The 17,497-nt window shown below is 47.2% G+C and overlaps 1 protein-coding gene across 4 annotated transcripts in view; it reads left to right on the top strand.

The window, feature by feature from the left end:
• SOGA1 (suppressor of glucose, autophagy associated 1) overlaps nt 1-17,497 on the top strand; it is a 145,806-nt gene that overhangs the window by 25,254 nt on the left and 103,055 nt on the right. For all 4 annotated transcript variants that reach the window (XM_040330661.1, XM_040330658.1, XM_040330657.1 and 1 more), the window contains exon 2: nt 12,517-12,741. In XM_040330661.1, coding sequence (XP_040186595.1) covers nt 12,517-12,741 — 225 coding nt within the window. The remainder of the gene's footprint in view (nt 1-12,516; nt 12,742-17,497) is intronic.

The raw sequence follows: 17,497 nt of genomic DNA, 5'->3' as shown, positions 1-17,497 counted from the left end.
ATCTGTCCTTGAGTAAGACCACACACTTTATTAATTGAATCCACCTGAGAGTTTTAATTTTTTTAAATGGCTGCTGCCCCATTCCCCTCTAAGATTTCAGTATGTATTATTCTACAGAGACAAAGACTGGAGCTCCAGGCTGTGATCTGACGCTTGGAAGAAAAGATAAATGGGTTTAGTGGGTTAGAGGTTTAATTTCATTAGCATTTTAAAGCGGATCTGTAAGGTAGTAGAGCTTGTATGTTCTGTGATGTCTTTTACACAAGTAAAAAGAAAAGATTAATCATTGCTGTTAGCAGGTCATGCATGCACACATTTACATGTAGTACCTGCACTACGAGCTAGAAGAACAATGCTCTACAGCAGGGGTGTCAAACTCCATCTCATAGACGGTGCATCAGCATTATGGTTGTATCTGTAAGAATATATTAATGTATCTATTCTTTTCATATTGAATAATTGCCAGTGCCCACTCGCACTCCTGTAGCAAATGATGCAAGTCGGAGAAGGAAGGTCACACACCGCTGGTATCCATAAGAGACTCTATTAGAGACGGCTCAAACGGAACATGGTTCTGTACAATGGGGTTCTATCTGAGAAGTCACCAATAGAGTTTCTTGTAGACCAGGGGTGCCCAACCACTGGCCCAGGGGTTGGGCTGGAGACCAGGGGTGGCAGAGATGAGGGGCTGCACAGAGGCACAAAACATCGGTAGGAGGAGTTCTGTCCTCCTCTCTGTTTCAGCATTCTGAGACAAGGGGAGGGCAGAGAGGAAGGGGGTGCTGCAGCTGCAGGAGACGTGCGAGGGCCACACGAAATGGCCTGTCATGCCGGATTGGGCCTCGGGGCCTTGTGTTTGACACATGTGCTCTAGAAGATGTTAGTTGCCACCAAGCATAAGTGTTCATGGATCATGCAGGCCCTACAAAAGCGAATTGGCAGGAAAATCTATTCTGGTTGACCAGTGCACCCCCCAAGATCAGGCAGCCCAAGGGGTTTATTGAGCTACACTTAGTGGTTCCTCCTGCCAACGACCCCTATGTCACCACTGTTCTTGTAGCGATGTAAAGGTCAGCGGAAGGAACCAGTGAGCAAAGCCACGGGAGGGAGGAGCTGTCGGCTGCTTTATTGAAGTCTATACAGGGAGATAGGTGCTTGTAATGGCCCCCACTGCCGCACCGATTATTCCTTAACTGTCCCCTGTGTCCTCATCAGTTTCCTCCTCCGAGCTCCTAAGGTCCCCCACCATGTCCTCCTCTGCTCCTCCGTGTCCTTCTCTGCTCCCCCTCCATGTCCTCCTCTGCTCCTCCGTGTCCTTCTCTGCTCCCCCTCCATGTCCTCCTCTGGTCCCCCTGTCCCGGATCAGCAGGATGGAGAGCGGAGGAAGGAGCTGGTAAATATGCAATTTACTGGCTCCTTCCTTTTCAGTGATTATTATTATACAGGATTCATATAGCGCCAACAGTTTGCGCAGCGCTTTACATCAGGGAAGACAGAAGGGATCAGAGGGCCCTGCTCGTTAGAGCTTACAATCTAGAAGATCACTTGCTCTGTCCGTTCATAACTGTGTTTACAATGCTCCAGTTTATGAATAGAGAGGAGCCTCTGTCTCCTCTCCATTCATCTTTAGTGCAGCGGAGGCTGCAGAGAAAGGGACTCGGGGAATCTGTGTCCTCAGTCCCTTTCATAGTCTCAAAGGGAAGATGTCGGGTGTCTATTTAGACCCCTTCTATCTCACCAAAGAGCTCTCCAAGCTTGTGAGAAACTGGTTCTCTTTAATGATTGTACTGTCTGCCTTCTCCTGAGGCTGTGTCCTTGGTATGATTACTGTGCCCGTGTTCCAGAGAGTCCTCTGACCTCCCGGGTTCTATGGCCATTTCACTTTGACAAGCTCAGCAGAGTAGATCATTGCGGCGTGTTCTATCCTACACCGTGTCCTCTGACCCAATGTGACTCACATGGCTTAATCAAAATGTTTTACCCAGTCAGGCATTAAATATCCCGACACCTGCCGGGGTTCCAAATACACTGAGGAGTTGTCACTTCCATTCACTGTAACCTCTCGAGTTCAGCCAATCCCTGGGCGCGCTTTAATCCAGTACTAGGCTTGTCGGTAGAGCCTGCGGCACTCCAATGATAAATGACCATCAAGTGCTTGGTAGACGTTTTTATTCATTCATAGGAATTGTGACAAGCGATTCCTACAGACTTGGGGAATGTCTGTATACAACCCTACAAAGAGGTAGTTATAGTAAAATTATGCTTTTTTTTTTTTTTTTTCTTTCTTCTATTTTTTGTGGTTTAACTATGAGAAAAGATAAAGATTGGAATGGATAGATGATGCAAAAGGCTAAAATACTTGCTTGCCTTAAAGGGGTGTTCCAGCCTTTTTTTAAGTTTATTAAAAGTCAGCAGCTACAAAAAGTGTAGCTGCTGGCTTTTAATAAAAAGACACTTACCTGCTCCACGGTTCCAGCAAAACACCGGCCGGTGCTCCGCTCCTCGCCCCCCCTCATCGGCCGGCGTCTTCATTCCTAGTGTGGGCACCCGGCAGTGACAGCTTTCGGCTTCACGGCCGGGCACCCACTGCGCATGCGCGAGCGGCGCGGTCCGATTGGACAGGCGCGAGCCTACAGGGATGGGCTGCAAGAAGGCGATTAAGCTAATCGCCTTACCAGCCCCTCGGCGGAAGGAGGAAGTCCCACTCCTCCTGAAGCCCCCCCCCCCCAAAAAAAAATGACATGCCAAATGTGGCATGTAAGGGGGCGAGGAGTGGATTAAGCGGAAGTTCCATTTTTGGCCATGGAAGAAGAGGGATGGTGGAGCAGCTTTGTGGGTATGGGGTGATTGAGGGGGTGGGCTTAAAATGTTCCCCTTTCACTTCACCCTGAAAGGCAAAGTAACAGGTTCTCTTTGATGATAAGCCGCAGATTGGTGGTTGTACTTTTCTGGATTGTTTACTACTCGGAAGCAGTGGCGATGATCGCGCTGTCATTAATTACAGGCAGGGTGGATTTTATTTAAATCGCTAGTAAAAAGGCTAGATTTTAAATAATTTTTAAAGAGCAACTGTCATCTCTGTCCCACAGCGGCACCTTTATCTGACCCGTTTTTTTAAAACTGTCAGCTTTATTGTGTGTGTGTGTGTGTGTGTGTGTGTGTGTGTGTGTGTGTGTGTGTGTATCGGTGTTAATTTAGTCGACTAAAATGACTAAAACATTTTAGTCGACTAAATGAATACTATTTTAGTAGACTAAAACAATTAAAATGACTAAAATACGACTAAAACTAAAATGGCATTTTAGTCAAAAGGACTAAGACTAAAACTAAACGCTGGTGCATCCTTCATACCTCAATAACATAGATAATAACATATTCGATTTTTTTTTTCACTCCAGCAGTATATGAGTTTAGAAATTATAGAGAAATGTTAACTAATGCATTACAAATTAATTACACCCATTCGATTTTAGACGACTAAAATTTCTTTAATTTGACTAAAATGTACTGGAGACTTTAGTCGACTAAATTGCTGCCAAAATTAGCACTGGTGTGTGTGTGTGTGTGTGTGTATGTGTATATATGTATGTGTGTGTGTGTGTGTGTGTATATATATATATATATATATATATATATAATTAACAATAATATAACATTTCTTTCTTTTACTTTTTTTCTTTCTTTCTTTTTCTCCTTTTTCTTTCTTTCTTTTTCTCCTTTTTCTTTCTTTCTTTTTCTCCTTTTTCTTTCTTTTTCTCCTTTTTCTTTCTTTCTTTTTCTCCTTTTTCTTTCTTTCTTTTTCTCCTTTTTCTTTCTTTCTTTCTTTTTCTCTTTTTCTTTCTTTCTTTTTCTCTTTCTCTCTCAAAAAAAAAAAAAAATGGCAAAAGCAGTAGTTATCAAATACCACCAAAAGAAAACGCTACTTGTGGGCAAATAAAATACATCCATTTTAGTTTATGTGCAGCGTTGCATGACTGCGCAATTGTCAGTTAAAGTAACACAGTACCATAAAGCAAAAAATGGCCTGGTCACAAGGGGGGGGGAGGGGTTTGCTAAACCTTCCAGAGGACTAGTTGTTAAGCTACACCCACCTACATCAAATCCGATCCACTAAAAATAGATGGGGGGGGGGGGGGGGCCGTGGAATCCCATTGCAGTCGGGTGTTATGGGACAGGTGGTCGGTTTACATCGGACCACCCATAGAGGAGAGCGGTCTGTGTCCACTCTGCATTAGCCTGATCAGCGGACACGTCCTCTGCTGAGCAAGTGGATTTGAGGTGGAGTCCCTCTGTGTGAAAAGACACGTCCTCTGCTGAGCAAGTGGATTTGAGGTGGAGTCCCTCTGTGTGAAAAGACACGTCCTCTGCTGAGCAAGTGGATTTGAGGTGGAGTCCCTCTGTGTGAAAAGACGCACAGTTGGTACTGTACTAGTATTTGGGGGGCCCCTTCCCTTGCTCCTCGGCGTGTCAGAGTTCTGAACCAGGAAAGAAAATCTCTGCTTCTGAGATGAAGTAAAGGCTTCCCTTGTTTTGCTTCATGTAACCTGTGCTGTCAGTCGGGATTTGGTGTCCGGCTCGGCACAGGATACCAATTTCAGCTCCATTAAAAGGATAGGAAGTGAAAGTGTAGTTTGCATGTTTGCTGTGTGTTTTGTTTTTTTACCAGCTTTTTCGCGGCCTTTATCCTGCCGTTTGCTGTAATTGCTGCTCTTTTGGATGGTGGTTATTAAAGCTTGCTGTTGTGCGGTGATGACACACCCATGTGCCTTTTTATTATTTGTGCCACTGGAGATTTGCCTTTTTTTCTTCACCGTATGTACATAATGTGTTTGAACAGACATTTGCATGAGGAGCACAAAATAAAAATCGTGTTTTTTCTTTGTTGTATTTGTGTGTTGCAGAGGCTGCAGTGCGCGGCGACGCTCGCATTCGGCTGTCCTAGTTCTGCAGTATCCATGGAAAATATGGTCGGGGTTGCCAAGTGTTCAGTGGCAGCTTGATGTTGGTTTATATTCATGTTACAACCTGTCTGTGCTGAATCTTTGCATCAAATTAACACCACTTTCACCTCCCCTGCTCTGCCGATCTGGCTGCGCGCTGGCGGTCAGATTAACGCTTTCCTGGCGTCTGTAGGGAGGCAGCAACAGATTTTTTACATTGTGTTATCGGTGACTTTTTGGCACTGGATCTCAGGGTGTAACGATGTTTGTTTCCAGCTAGTGTAGAAAAAGGAAGACCATTTAAAGTGGCCCTTTCAGTAGCTTTTCAAGCCTGCTGAATGCGTTCTTGACATGTTGCAATATAGAACGGCATATTTAAAAAATAAAAAGTTGCTGCTTTTATCATTAAAAGTTGTATTTGCACCCTGGTCAGTGATATTGCACGGGCTGAGATTATGTCAGTCGGCTGCAGGCAGGAGAAAGCATTTCCTCAGTCATGTCTCTCCTCCTTCAGTGATCGCTGGTGTCAGCGCCAGTTTACTGTCCTTCATACTTTGGGGGGGCAGGCTGTGGACATTGGAGTCTGAAATTCGTCCTGGCATCCGTGGGAGTAAACCGTGCATCTTTGGCATTAGGGGGAGGAATAGTGCCCCATCACTGGTGTCAGTGGGTGGGATAATGCCCCACAGCAGGCTACATTGGATGGAATAGTGCCCTGTCGTTGGTGTCAGTGGGATGAATCCTGACCCATTGCTGGTGTCAGTGGGAAGGATAGTGCCCCGTTGCTGGAGTCGGTAGGAGAAAAAGTTCCCCATCACTGGTGTCAGTGGGAGAAATAGTGCCCCATCGGTGGTGAGGGCTAGTGCTCCGTCACTGGGGAGGAAGAGTGCCCTGTCGCTGGTGTCGGTGGGGAGGGGTGGTGCCCCATCACTGGTTTCGGTGGGGAGAGATAGTGCACCGTCGGTAGGGAGGAATAGTGCTCTGTCGGTGGGGAGGGCTAGTGCCCCTTCACTGGTGTCTGTGGGGAGGGATAGTGCCCTGTCAGTGGGAAGGGATTGTGCCCCATCGCTGGTGTCGGGGAGGGCTAGCACCCCGTCGGTGGGGAGGGATTTCGCCCCATTACTGGTGTCAGGGGGAGGGATAGCGCCCCCCGTCGGTGGGGAGAGATAGCGCCCCGTCGGTGGGGAGGGATATCGCCCCATCGGTGGGGATGGATAGCGCCCCGTCTCTGGTGTCGGTGGGGAGGGATATTGCCCTGTCGGTGGGAGGGATAACGCCCCGTCGATGGGGAGGGATAGCGCCCGTCGCTGGTGTCGATGGGGAGGGATAGTGCCCCATCGCTGGTGTCGGTGGGGAGGGATATCACCCCGTTGCTGGTGTTGGTGGGGAGGGATAGCGCCCCATCGTTGGTGGGGAGGGATAGCGCCCCATGGCTGGTGTCGGTGGGGAGGCCTGGCGCCCCATCGCTGGTGTTGGTGGGGAGGGATTGCGCCCCGTTGGTGGGGAGGGCTGGCGCCTCGTCGGTGGGGAGGGCTAGTGCCCCGTCGCTGGTGTAGTTGGGAGGGCTGGCGCCCCGTCGGTGGGGAGGGATTGCGCCCCGTCGCTGGGGAGGGATTGCGCCCCGTCGCTGGTGTCGGTGGGGAGGGATGGCGCCCCGTCGGTGGGAAGGGCTAGCGCCCCGTCGCTGGTGTTGGTGGGAAGGGATAGCGCCCCATCGCTGGTGTACGCCATTCTAGGAGGGGAAAGAAGTATAAAGAACGTGTTCTGTGCTTACATTTTTAAGTGGGGAAAATCCCGACCTTGGTGGGGGAGAAAAGAAATGGACAAAACAATTCTACTGATAAAATTGTATAGCAATTATTCTAATGTGAAGCCTGACATTGTGGACAAATCCTGAGAGATCTGCTTTATATTGAATACGATTTTGTAAAAAAAAAATATGTAATTTTAAATGCATTTTTGATGGAGTAGGATCTTCTTACCTGGGACTCATTTTTCCAGAATCCCAATGATCTCCCTGAGATTATGTTGGGGAGGAGAAGTGAGAAGACAGATGCCGGGTCTGCTTTGCATTATTCATAGTGGGCTCACACTTGTAGTGCCAAGTTCATGGTAAACAGACGTTGCCCGTCCAGAAGGTGAGAAGCTGTCACCCCTCTATAGGGCAGCTGTCTGGGCCCCCTTTTCAATCTGTCATTCCTCCTTGTGGTGCCCGGCTCCACCATGCATGAAGAGTCTCCTCCTGACCCCAGACGCTAATCTCTTTGTGTTTGGTCAATGTGCCGATTTCTTCCTCTGCTTGGGGACCAAGGCTGGGCTACTGGCATGGTAATGCCACTTCGATGGGAAGTGTATGTTGTATAAATATACTTTTTATGCTTTAAAAGGAGTCCGTTTGCCATTAATGTATCATATTTCAAAGAAAATCTCCATATTTAATTTTTTTCCCTTTAATTTTCCCAACAATTCCAAGATCAACTTTATTGCAAAATTCTTCAAACTCAAAAAAAAATAAAAGGCTAGGAAAGAAGGACAAACCACAGGAGAGATCTGTATAGTGTAGTCATTTATGTGATCTAATATATAATAGAATATTAAGTGATTATAAGTAATATTTTGCCCTAATCAGGAAGACATTTTGTTTTTACATCTATAAAGTTGCTGAACACCCATATAGAGATTAAGCAACCAGAGGCGAAACCATGTGGAGAGTATCGCTGTCTCCATACAGAAGGGGTTGCGCTAGATGCTCGTTGGGTTGTTTGGATTACGTTGCGCTATGAGATCTGTGAATCCCGGTTAGAGATGCAATGGAAGGTTGGGAAGTAGTTTCAGCCGAGGCGCTCACATGGAAGAATTATACATGAGACTTGATTCTACGCAAATTTGAAGTTTTAGGTGTATGAAGGTTGGCATAAAAACGCTGTCAACGCGTCTCTTGGTGCTGGGGGGCTACTTCTTCAGGAAGGTGTGTGCTTTTTTTTTTTTTTTTTTTTTTTTTTTATTACACAGGGGCAAGGAAAGGGATTTGTTGTCTGTCAGAATTCTAAGTAGCTTGAAAACTACCTGTTACCTAGGTCAGGTTCACATCAAGTTTTTCTAGAAATTTGTATACATGGTGTGTGTGTGTGTGTGTGTGTGTGTGTGTGTGTATGTATGTATGTATGTATGTATGTGTGTATATAATATAATTATGTGTATACACCATGTTGCCAAAAGTATTGGGACACCTGCCTTTACACAAACTTTAGTGGCATCCCAGTCTTAGGGCTCTTTCACACGGAGCGGATCCGTATTGATCCGCTCCGTTAGCCCGTTTGGCTCAGCGGGGATCATCCGTAAATCCCCGCTGAGCTGTTGGTGGACAGGGCGGTCCCCGCACACTGTGCAGAGACCGCCCTGTCTTTCCTCTGCTCTCCCCTATGGGGGAATCGGATGAATACGGACCGTGTGTCCGTATTCATCCGATCCGTTCCGCCAGACGGAAGAAAAATAGGGTTGGGGGATTTGGGGTTGGCACCATAATTCGGGCAGAATTCCCCCGCTGTCGTAGATGATTGGAGATGTGAGGGGCTGTGGATGGATGCTGGCCTTTGCTTTATGAACGGTAAATCCTATTCGCATGATTTCCCTGTGTCTGCTCCTCTGTGATGTTATCCTTGAGCAGTCATGTATACTCCTCGTCATGATTATGAGGCTCATCAAGCTACAGGTCATTTCCATGGACTGCTCTGTGGAATCGGTCAGTACTCGCATCAAAGCTGCTCTTGTGTTTAGGCCTTTTTAGGTTGCATCATTTCACCAATTTATCTTTACTTTGATGTTGGCAGCTTTGTGAATAATACATCGGTGTAGTATTTCAGAGTCGCAGCTCATCACTCACCGCCGCCTTCCTCGTTATATACCATGTGGATGGAGGTTGCAAGTCTTTGTTGCTGTTTTATTTTTATTTTTATTTTCTCAGACCTTTCTTTCTTCTTGCATGTTTCTTCTTCATTTGCTTTGTCTGTCTGGCTTTTCTTGCCTTTTTTAGATTTTGCCTATTGTATTGACATGGCTGACTCGGTGTACTCCATCACTCGGTGTATATGCCCCCTGGTGCCCAACCTGCAGCCCCTTTGGCACTTAAAGGGGTTGTAAAGGTTCGTTTTTTATTTTCTAAATAAGCTCCTTTAAGCTAGTGCATTGTTGGTTCACTTACCTTTTCCTTCCATTTCCCTTCTAAATGTTTTTTTCTTTGTTTTCTTTGTCTGAATTTCTCACTTCCTGTTTCTCCTCAGTAAGCTGTTATGGCTGACTAATCCCCAGCCAGATGATGGGGGCAAGCTTACTGAGGAGAAACAGGGGGCCAGATTGACGTAGAATTCTGGCGGCGTAACGTATTGCATTTAAGTTACACCGCCGCGAGTTTTATGGGAAAGTGCTTGATTCACAAAGCACTTGTCTGTAAACTTGCGGCGGCGTAGCGTAAATCCGTCCGGCGCAAGCCCGCCTAATTCAAATGGGGCGTGTATCATTTAAATTAGGCGCGTTCCCGCGCCGAACGTACTGCGCATGCTCCGTTTTTGAAATTTCCCGCCGTGCTTTGCGCGAAATGACGTCACACCGACGTCATTTTTTGAACGTTGACGTGAGTTACGTCCTTTCCTATTCCTTGCAGTTTTCCCGCGAGGAAAACTGCCGGGAATCCCGGCGGGAAAATAGAGAACCTGCTTTCTATTTTCCCGCCGGTATTGCCGGCGGTTTTAAACCCGGCAGTTTTCCTATGGGGAACACTGCGAGGGAGCATACACATGGCCCGTGATTCCCGGCCAGAGCTCTCCCTGCAGTTTTCCCGACAGGAAAACCTCTCGTATGTGCACGGGAAACATTACCGAGCAGGTTCTCGGGTTTTCCCCCTCAGGATTCCCGGCGGTTTTAAACCCGGCAGTTTTCCTATGGAGAAACACTGCGAGGGGGCATACACACGCCCGTGATTCCCTGCCAAAGCTCTCCCCCGCAGTTTTTCAGACGGGGAACGTTGCCGAGTAGGTTCTCGGTTTTCCCCTCGGCATTCTCGGCGGACTTTTTACCGTCGGGAATCCTTTCACACTGAGGTGCTTTGCAAGCACTATAACGCTAAAATTAGCGCCTTCAAAGCACCCTGAAAGAGCCGCTTCTTTGACTCCAGTGTGAAAGCCAGAGGGATTTCACACTGGAGCTGTGCGCTGGCAGGCCGTTAAAAAAAAAATGTCCTGCATCAGCATTTTTGAAACGGTGTGTATACCACTCCTGCCCATTATATTAATGGGCACCGCAGCCATTCTGCGACTGCAGTGGCACTTTGCGGGGGTGGTTTTAACTTTTTTTTTTTTACCGCTAGCGGGGGTTAAAAGCACCCCGCTAGCGGCCGAATACCCCCCGCAAACATAACGGTAAAGCGCCGGTAAAAATAGCTGCGCTTTTACCGCCGATGCCGCCCACGCCCCAATGTGAAAGGGGCCTTACAGATTTAAACCTCCAACTTTAGTCTCAGTTCAGTTTTGTTCGGGCCAAGCTGACCCAATTCAACTATTTCCCTCACGAACATGTGTGGCCTCTGGATGTGCTGTGTAAATAATATGTATATAAAAGGAGTCCCCGCATTCACTTGATCCACATTCTCCAAAAAAAACAATATCAGCTACCACATAAGATATATTTTTAAAAATAAAATGTTATTTGATACAAAAAGAGTTTATAAACCACATATATGATATCGTAGATATTAATGACACATTGGACACTATCCAACCATTCTAGGTAAACAATGCATAAGAAGTAGATAACGCGTTTCGTCCACAATAGAGGAGAGGGCTTCTTTAGGATCCACTATTGCAATGTTGCCAAAATCTGATAACTAACAGACAATACCATATTAATTATACAGTAATGGAAAATATAGAACGTACACAACATTAACAACATCATATATTGATATTACATATTACTGATGAGTCCTATCCAGCTGGGAGAAAGAGGGGAAGGTAAACGGAAATGTAGCAAATGGCGGACGATCATGGAATCGGCATATTGGGGGGAATCGGATGCAAGAAAAATAATGGAGGAACTCTGTATACATAACAAAAAAGTAAACTATGTAGTTAAGGCTTCTTACAGTATATACAGCACTGTGTTTTTGGGTGCAAGACGAGTCTCACACCCAGAACAATATAATGTTGGTTTGAGCGCCTCAGACATTCGTAGGCAGCTTTGTATTCTCTCAATGAATAGACAGCTTCCTGTGTTTGGCTGAGTTAGATAGGGGGACTGATGTCACAATCTCTGCCTCAACAAGTCCTGTAAGACCAAGAAGTTAGGGGAGCAAAGAGCTGCAGCTTAGGCTTCATAGTATGCAGCTCGGTGTTGCAGGCCTTAGATGAAATCTTTCTGTCTCGCACCCGGAACAAAATAGTGTTGGTCTGAGCACATCTCTGCCATTCATAGGCAGCTTTGTATTCTCTCAATCCAAAGCTTCCTCTGGTTGGCGACATGGGCTGATGATGTCGCAATCTCTGACTCGGCCAATCAGAGGAAGCCTTGTATTCATTGAGAGAATACAAAGCTTCCTATGAATGGCTGAAGGGCGCTCAATCCAACACTATTTTGTTGCGGGTGTGAGACCGGAAGGTCTCGTTTTGCACCTGGAACACAATACTGTATGTAGCCTCAGCTGCAGCTCTTCGCTCTTGCCTCTTCCTGGTCTTGCAGGCTTTGTTGAAGGAGCAGGAGCCATTGGCTCCCGGTTTTGTCAGCGCCAGTGACGTAGAAGCGGGTGGTGTGGTCTTGTTCTGTTGTCTGCATCTTTAGATGCGCTCTGTGCCATTTCAAGCATTTACAATCACTTTAAGTGTGACTTCAGGTCATGCACAGCCTAAACCTCATCTTTTAGATGCAGACAACGAGGCTCAGGAGCGAGCCTGCACAAGTGCCCCCATAGAAAGCAGCTTTCCATGGGGGGGCACTTGTCAGAGTATCAGAGCCAGGAGGGGCACTCAAGAGGAGGTTTGGGGGCGCTCTGTGCAATTTCAAGCATTTACAATTACTTAAGTATGACTTCAGGTCATGCACAGCCTAAACCTCAGGACATAGTCCCATACCCACAAAAGGTCAGATTGTGTGATTCTACATCCAGAATACTCAATCAATTAGGTGATGTGAATCAAAGTATGCACACATGGGAACTATTTATCATTCTTTTCTTCTTTTTCAAGTCAGACAATGAGACAATAATTGGGTAGAGATCTCTAGCGGCTCTTTCCCCTGATATAAAGCCATTTTTATACTATGGTGTTGGTTTCAGGGCAAACAAATTATTATTTTACAAAGGCTTTTTGTGATCTGCAGTGTATATTCACCTTGCCCTAAAGTAGTTTCTGATCTTCTTGGATGGCTGTAAGGGTCCCTTGATAAATGAGTGGCTCTCTTTTGTTGCCACCACTGCAACAGCCGTATTAAAACATGAACACACTTGGCTTTGTTCAGTAATGTGTGTGCCTTGCTCTACACATTGTTTGCATAGTGCAAGCTTCTAATATTCTGTCTTCTTCTTCTTCAGGATGAGATTGAAGAGCTGAGGTCAGAGATGTTGGAAATGAGAGATGTCTACATGGAAGAAGATGTTTATCAGCTGCAAGAGCTCCGGGTACAGCTGGAACAAGTGCACAAGACCTGCCGGATCCTGCAATACCGGCTGAAGAAAGCCGAGCGCAGAGGACTGAGAGGGGCACAGACGGGACAGGTCGACAGCGAATTCATCAATGCCCTCGAGCAAGATGTCAAGGTAATCATTAGATGTAATTATAGCTTTTACATGGCGGAATCAGCCACACACCACTGCAGAAATCAGAGCCTTCAAAATCATTTACTGCCAACAGTATGGGGTGTGGTTGATGACCTCTTTAGTACGGTTGTCATCAGTTCAGCTTTACTTTTTGCCCTATAGGCAGGACATTTGTACTCTTTAAGCTGATGAATGCATGTGAATGTCAGGAGCTACCAGTTCCTAACTGCCTTTTTTTTTTTTTCTGGTGTTGAAGAGAAGGATAACCGGTATATGGTCGCTGCCGGTAATGCCTACATTTTTATTATTTGCTTTTGTCTTTTATAAATGAGGTATATTGTGAAGATACTACAGCTGGTGTCAAAGTGTTGTAAACCCTTACAGACCACTGTAAGGTAGGTGCAAGAAATATCTCCTTAACCTGGAAACCCATACTTCTCCTTTAATTCAGATTCATACTTACCTCGGTGGATGGAGCATCAGACCGATGCTTCATCTGTCCCCAGCCGTGTCTGCACTGAGAACCGAGCCACCAAACACCGCCGCTGGCTCGGTTCTTACAGATCCCCGACTATCAGTAAGCCTCTTTCCTCTCTGCTTCTCCACGCTCATTGGAGAGCTGAGCAGTAGAGGGGAGAGGCTGTCTCAGCGGCTTGCTGATACGCTGAGACTGCCATCAATCAGGGCAGCTGGCGGATTTAGACTTGGGAAGTCGTGATGACATGCTGCCCCGACTGATGGCAGTGACGTCAGCGGAGAGCGGACTTCAGACTGCTCTCCGCCTAAAACAGGTCACAGAAGTGCAAAACGAATTGGACTTCTCCTTTAACCTACATCAGTGATATGCAATTAGCGGACCTCCAGCTGTTGCAAAACTACAAGTCCCATCATGCCTCTGCCTCTGGGTGCCATTCTTGTGGCCGTCAGTCTTGCCTCATGGGATTTGTAGTTCTGCAACAGCTGGAGGTCCGCTAATTGCATATCCCTGCCCTACACGGTTAAGGAGATATTTGCAAGAAAGACGGCACCGATGTCTACGGCGCATTCATGCCGTAGACAAAGGCACAGGTGCACTGAGCGTGCCGCTGGTGAAGGCAATCCTGCCGTCTCCCGTGAATAATATTCCTATAACAATGGGGTGACCAATGTGCCAATGTCATTTGGCTGCATATAGAACTCCCACAGTAGAAATCAATAAATGAAATTATAAAAAACATTAAAAAAAATATATATATATTTATTATTATTATTATAATTTTATTTATTTTTTTATAATTTCATTTATTTATTTTTACTGTGGGAGTTCTATATGCAGGCAACAAATGACATTGGTACATTGGTCACCCGATTGTTATAGGAATCATATCTCTGCTGTTCCTGGTTTGCTCTCTTTATAACAATGTATCATGTTTACATTCATAAGCATTTATTTAATTCTAATTTAGGACGGTAACACATTCCTGCTCTGACACCCCCCCCTGACCCAGGTTTCTGTGTCGGACTGATAGCGGCCCTCTGACCCCCGGTAACCTTGAGGCTAAATTGGATTATTCGGTAGACACTTCAGGCTGCACTTGGAAATGCTGAAGTTGCTACTGTACACCATTCTCCAAGGTATTGCAGGAAACGGGGGCTCTTCCCTGGTCGCCTAGCAACTGTGAGCAACCCCCCCCCCCCCTTCCCCCCCAAAGCCTGTGTTTACATTGCTGACTTCAGCCTTCCTATTTCACATGGCTCTATTTTCCATGATTGCAGCGCTGCCAGCGTCTCCCTCCTTCAAACAAAGACGCTCAGTATTTAGCAGACCGGCGACTGCTAATATTTTGCTTGTGCGAAAGAGGGGAGCAGGAAGAGGGGGGTGGGCGAGGAGGGGAGGACTCCGAGGAAAGCTAGAAGATCATTGGAGAGGAACAAATAACATTCCAGTTCAAATTCTACCATTTATTACACCAGTAATACATACAATGTTTTCATGGACTACTAGATTTACAAAGAAGGAAGAATTTGTTTTAAGAGATGAATCTGTTAGTTTTCGCATGACGTTTGCAGTGGAAGAGAAGAGGATGTCCTCGCCAATGTCTGAATAATCAAGACTCTTTTTATAATGATCCTTTCTCACACGTGCTTAGTGGTGACGTAGAAGTGATCACACGCGATGTATACAAAGTCTTCCACAAGTGCCTAGATCAGCGGTCTCCAAACTGCGACCCTTTGCTTGCTTTTATCCATCCCTTGGGGGAACTTTTTCATCCACTGACACCCACAAAGGGGGCCCAGTTTCTCCTCACTGGCGCTCTTGAATGGAGCCCAGTGCCTCCCCACTGGCGCCCACGAATGGAGCCCAGTGCCTCCCCACCGGCGCCCACGAATGGAGCCCAGTTCCTCCCCACTGACACCCATAATGGGGCCCAGTGCCTCCCCACTGGCGCTCACGAATGGAGCCCAGTGCCTCCCCACTTGCGCTCACGAATGGAGCCCAGTGCCTCCCCATTGGCGCTCACGAATGGAGCCCAGTGCCTCCCCATTGGCGCTCACGAATTGAGCCCAGTGCCTCCCCACTTGCGCTCACGAATGGCGCCCAGTGCCTCCCCACTGGTGCTCACGAATGGAGCCCAGTGCCTCCCCACTGGTGCTCACGAATGGAGCCCAGTGCCTCCCCATTGGCACTCACGAATGGAGCCCAGTGCCTTCCCATTGGCGCTCACGAATGGAGCCCAGTGCCTTCCCATTGGCGCTCACGAATGGAGCCCAGTGCCTCCCCACTTGCGCTCACGAATGGAGCCCAGTGCCTCCCCACTTGCGCTCACGAATGGCGCCCAGTGCCTCCCCACTGGTGCTCACGAATGGAGCCCAGTGCCTCCCCACTGGTGCTCACGAATGGAGCCCAGTGCCTCCCCACTGGTGCTCACGAATGGAGCCCAGTGCCTCCCCACTGGTGCTCACGAATGGAGCCCAGTGCCTCCCCACTGGTGCTCACGAATGGAGCCCAGTGCCTCCCCACTGGCGCTCACGAATGGAGCCGAGTGCCTCCCCACTGGCACTCACGAATGGAGCCAAGTTCCTCCCCCCTGACGCCCACAATGGGACCCAGTGCCTCCCCACTGATGCCCACGATGGGGAATAATTCCCAATTATACTCCCAATAGCCACAGCCCAGCCCGTGCAAAGGACAGTAAGCTGGCCCTTTGTTAACTTGGAGACCCCTTGTCTAGATGTGTCGGCCCTAGATATTTTCTGGACGTTAATCTAGCAATGCATAATGCATTTTTCTCCCATGGTTGCATCTGCTGATCTCCTCTCCTGTCTATATGCTCTCCTATGATGGCTGCATGTCATTTCTCAGGGCAGGTTTTCTGATGGCGAGAACAGTGGACTATACTTGCTTAAAGCAGAACTAAATGTAAAAGTCAAAATTGCAAACAGGTAGGCTTGAAGTACACTTACCTGCCTGTTCACAAGCCTCTGCAAAATGTATAATGAAGCTGCGCATGCACAACTCCGTTCACATTCCGGCACACTGGATGACTGAACTCTCTTGCTGGCAAATCCAAAATGGCTGAGGAACGGCACCTGAAAGAACTCGGGGAAAGGATTGCTGGCTAGGGAACCCATGGGTGTGGAACCATTGGAACTCCGTTTAAATAAGTTCACCTTTTGTAACATATTACTGTAATTGTCAGTGAAAAAAAACACGGTGCCATATCGCAAAAAAATTGCCTGGTCATGAAGGAGGGGTAAATCTTCCAGGGGGCCAAGTGGTTAAAGGGAGACTACACTAACGCAGCATGCTGGTTACCGTTGCTGACCTAAGAATGACAGTTGCCTGGCTAGGAACAAGCGTGCAGCGGGTGATGTCAGACTGAATCCCCAACTCCTCTGAAGCCATTGGATCAGCATGACCTCCTGGCAACCAGCGTCTCCTGAAAAAAGGGGTCGGCCTCTCCATAAAGGATTCTTCTGTGTCAGGATTGCTCAGCTGATGCATGGAAAGGCGCTCTGCCATATAATGTTCATAACGCTGGACTGAGTAGGGTTCCAAACGTGTGAGAAAATCCAATCCAGCTGTGTGTGTGGGGGGAACTTCTCCCGGATTGCAGAAGCTGGGGAATTGCAGAGCGTTTCATCATCCAAACACTGCATGCCTACAGGAATACAGAGCTCTCTGTGCTATGTGATGGCATGCTTACACTGAGCAGACCCTCTGTGTACTCGGAGCACACTCCTTCCTTTGTGTCATTGTGTTACTGGAGGACGCCTAAGAGATTTCTGTGCTACATATACTGTATATTTTGTATCTGCCATAGGCATTGTGATACCAGTATTCCCTACAATGTGCTCCTTTTGGCTTTTCATGGCATATAGTTCTGCATATTTCATGCCACTGCCCTGCCTGCTTCTGCCTACGAATGAACCTTTCCATACGGGTGATGACCAACCCAAACTCTCTACTTTAACTCCCAGCACCTCCTTCCCTCTCGCATCTGAACTTAGTGGAGGTCCACTCAAAAAAAAAAAAAAAATACACCAAAAATCTGTAAAAAATAAAATAAAAAATGTTTTACTTACCAGAAATGGCGGTTGCTATGCGGAAGTTCCTAATCTGCCCCTTCCCATACCGCGGGAAGTCTTCTTCCTCGTCCTCCCCGCGCTGTCTTCTGGGGAATGGGGCACACTGCCTTCTGGGAACTGTGTGTATCCCAGAAAGCAGCCGCCCATTCACAAAAGCTGTTTTGGTGTATTTTTGGTGTAATCGCGG

This window comes from Rana temporaria, chromosome 12 (genome assembly GCF_905171775.1).
Source record: "Rana temporaria chromosome 12, aRanTem1.1, whole genome shotgun sequence".
Lineage (NCBI taxonomy): Eukaryota > Metazoa > Chordata > Amphibia > Anura > Ranidae > Rana > Rana temporaria.
This window is presented reverse-complemented; position numbering and strand designations above follow the sequence as displayed.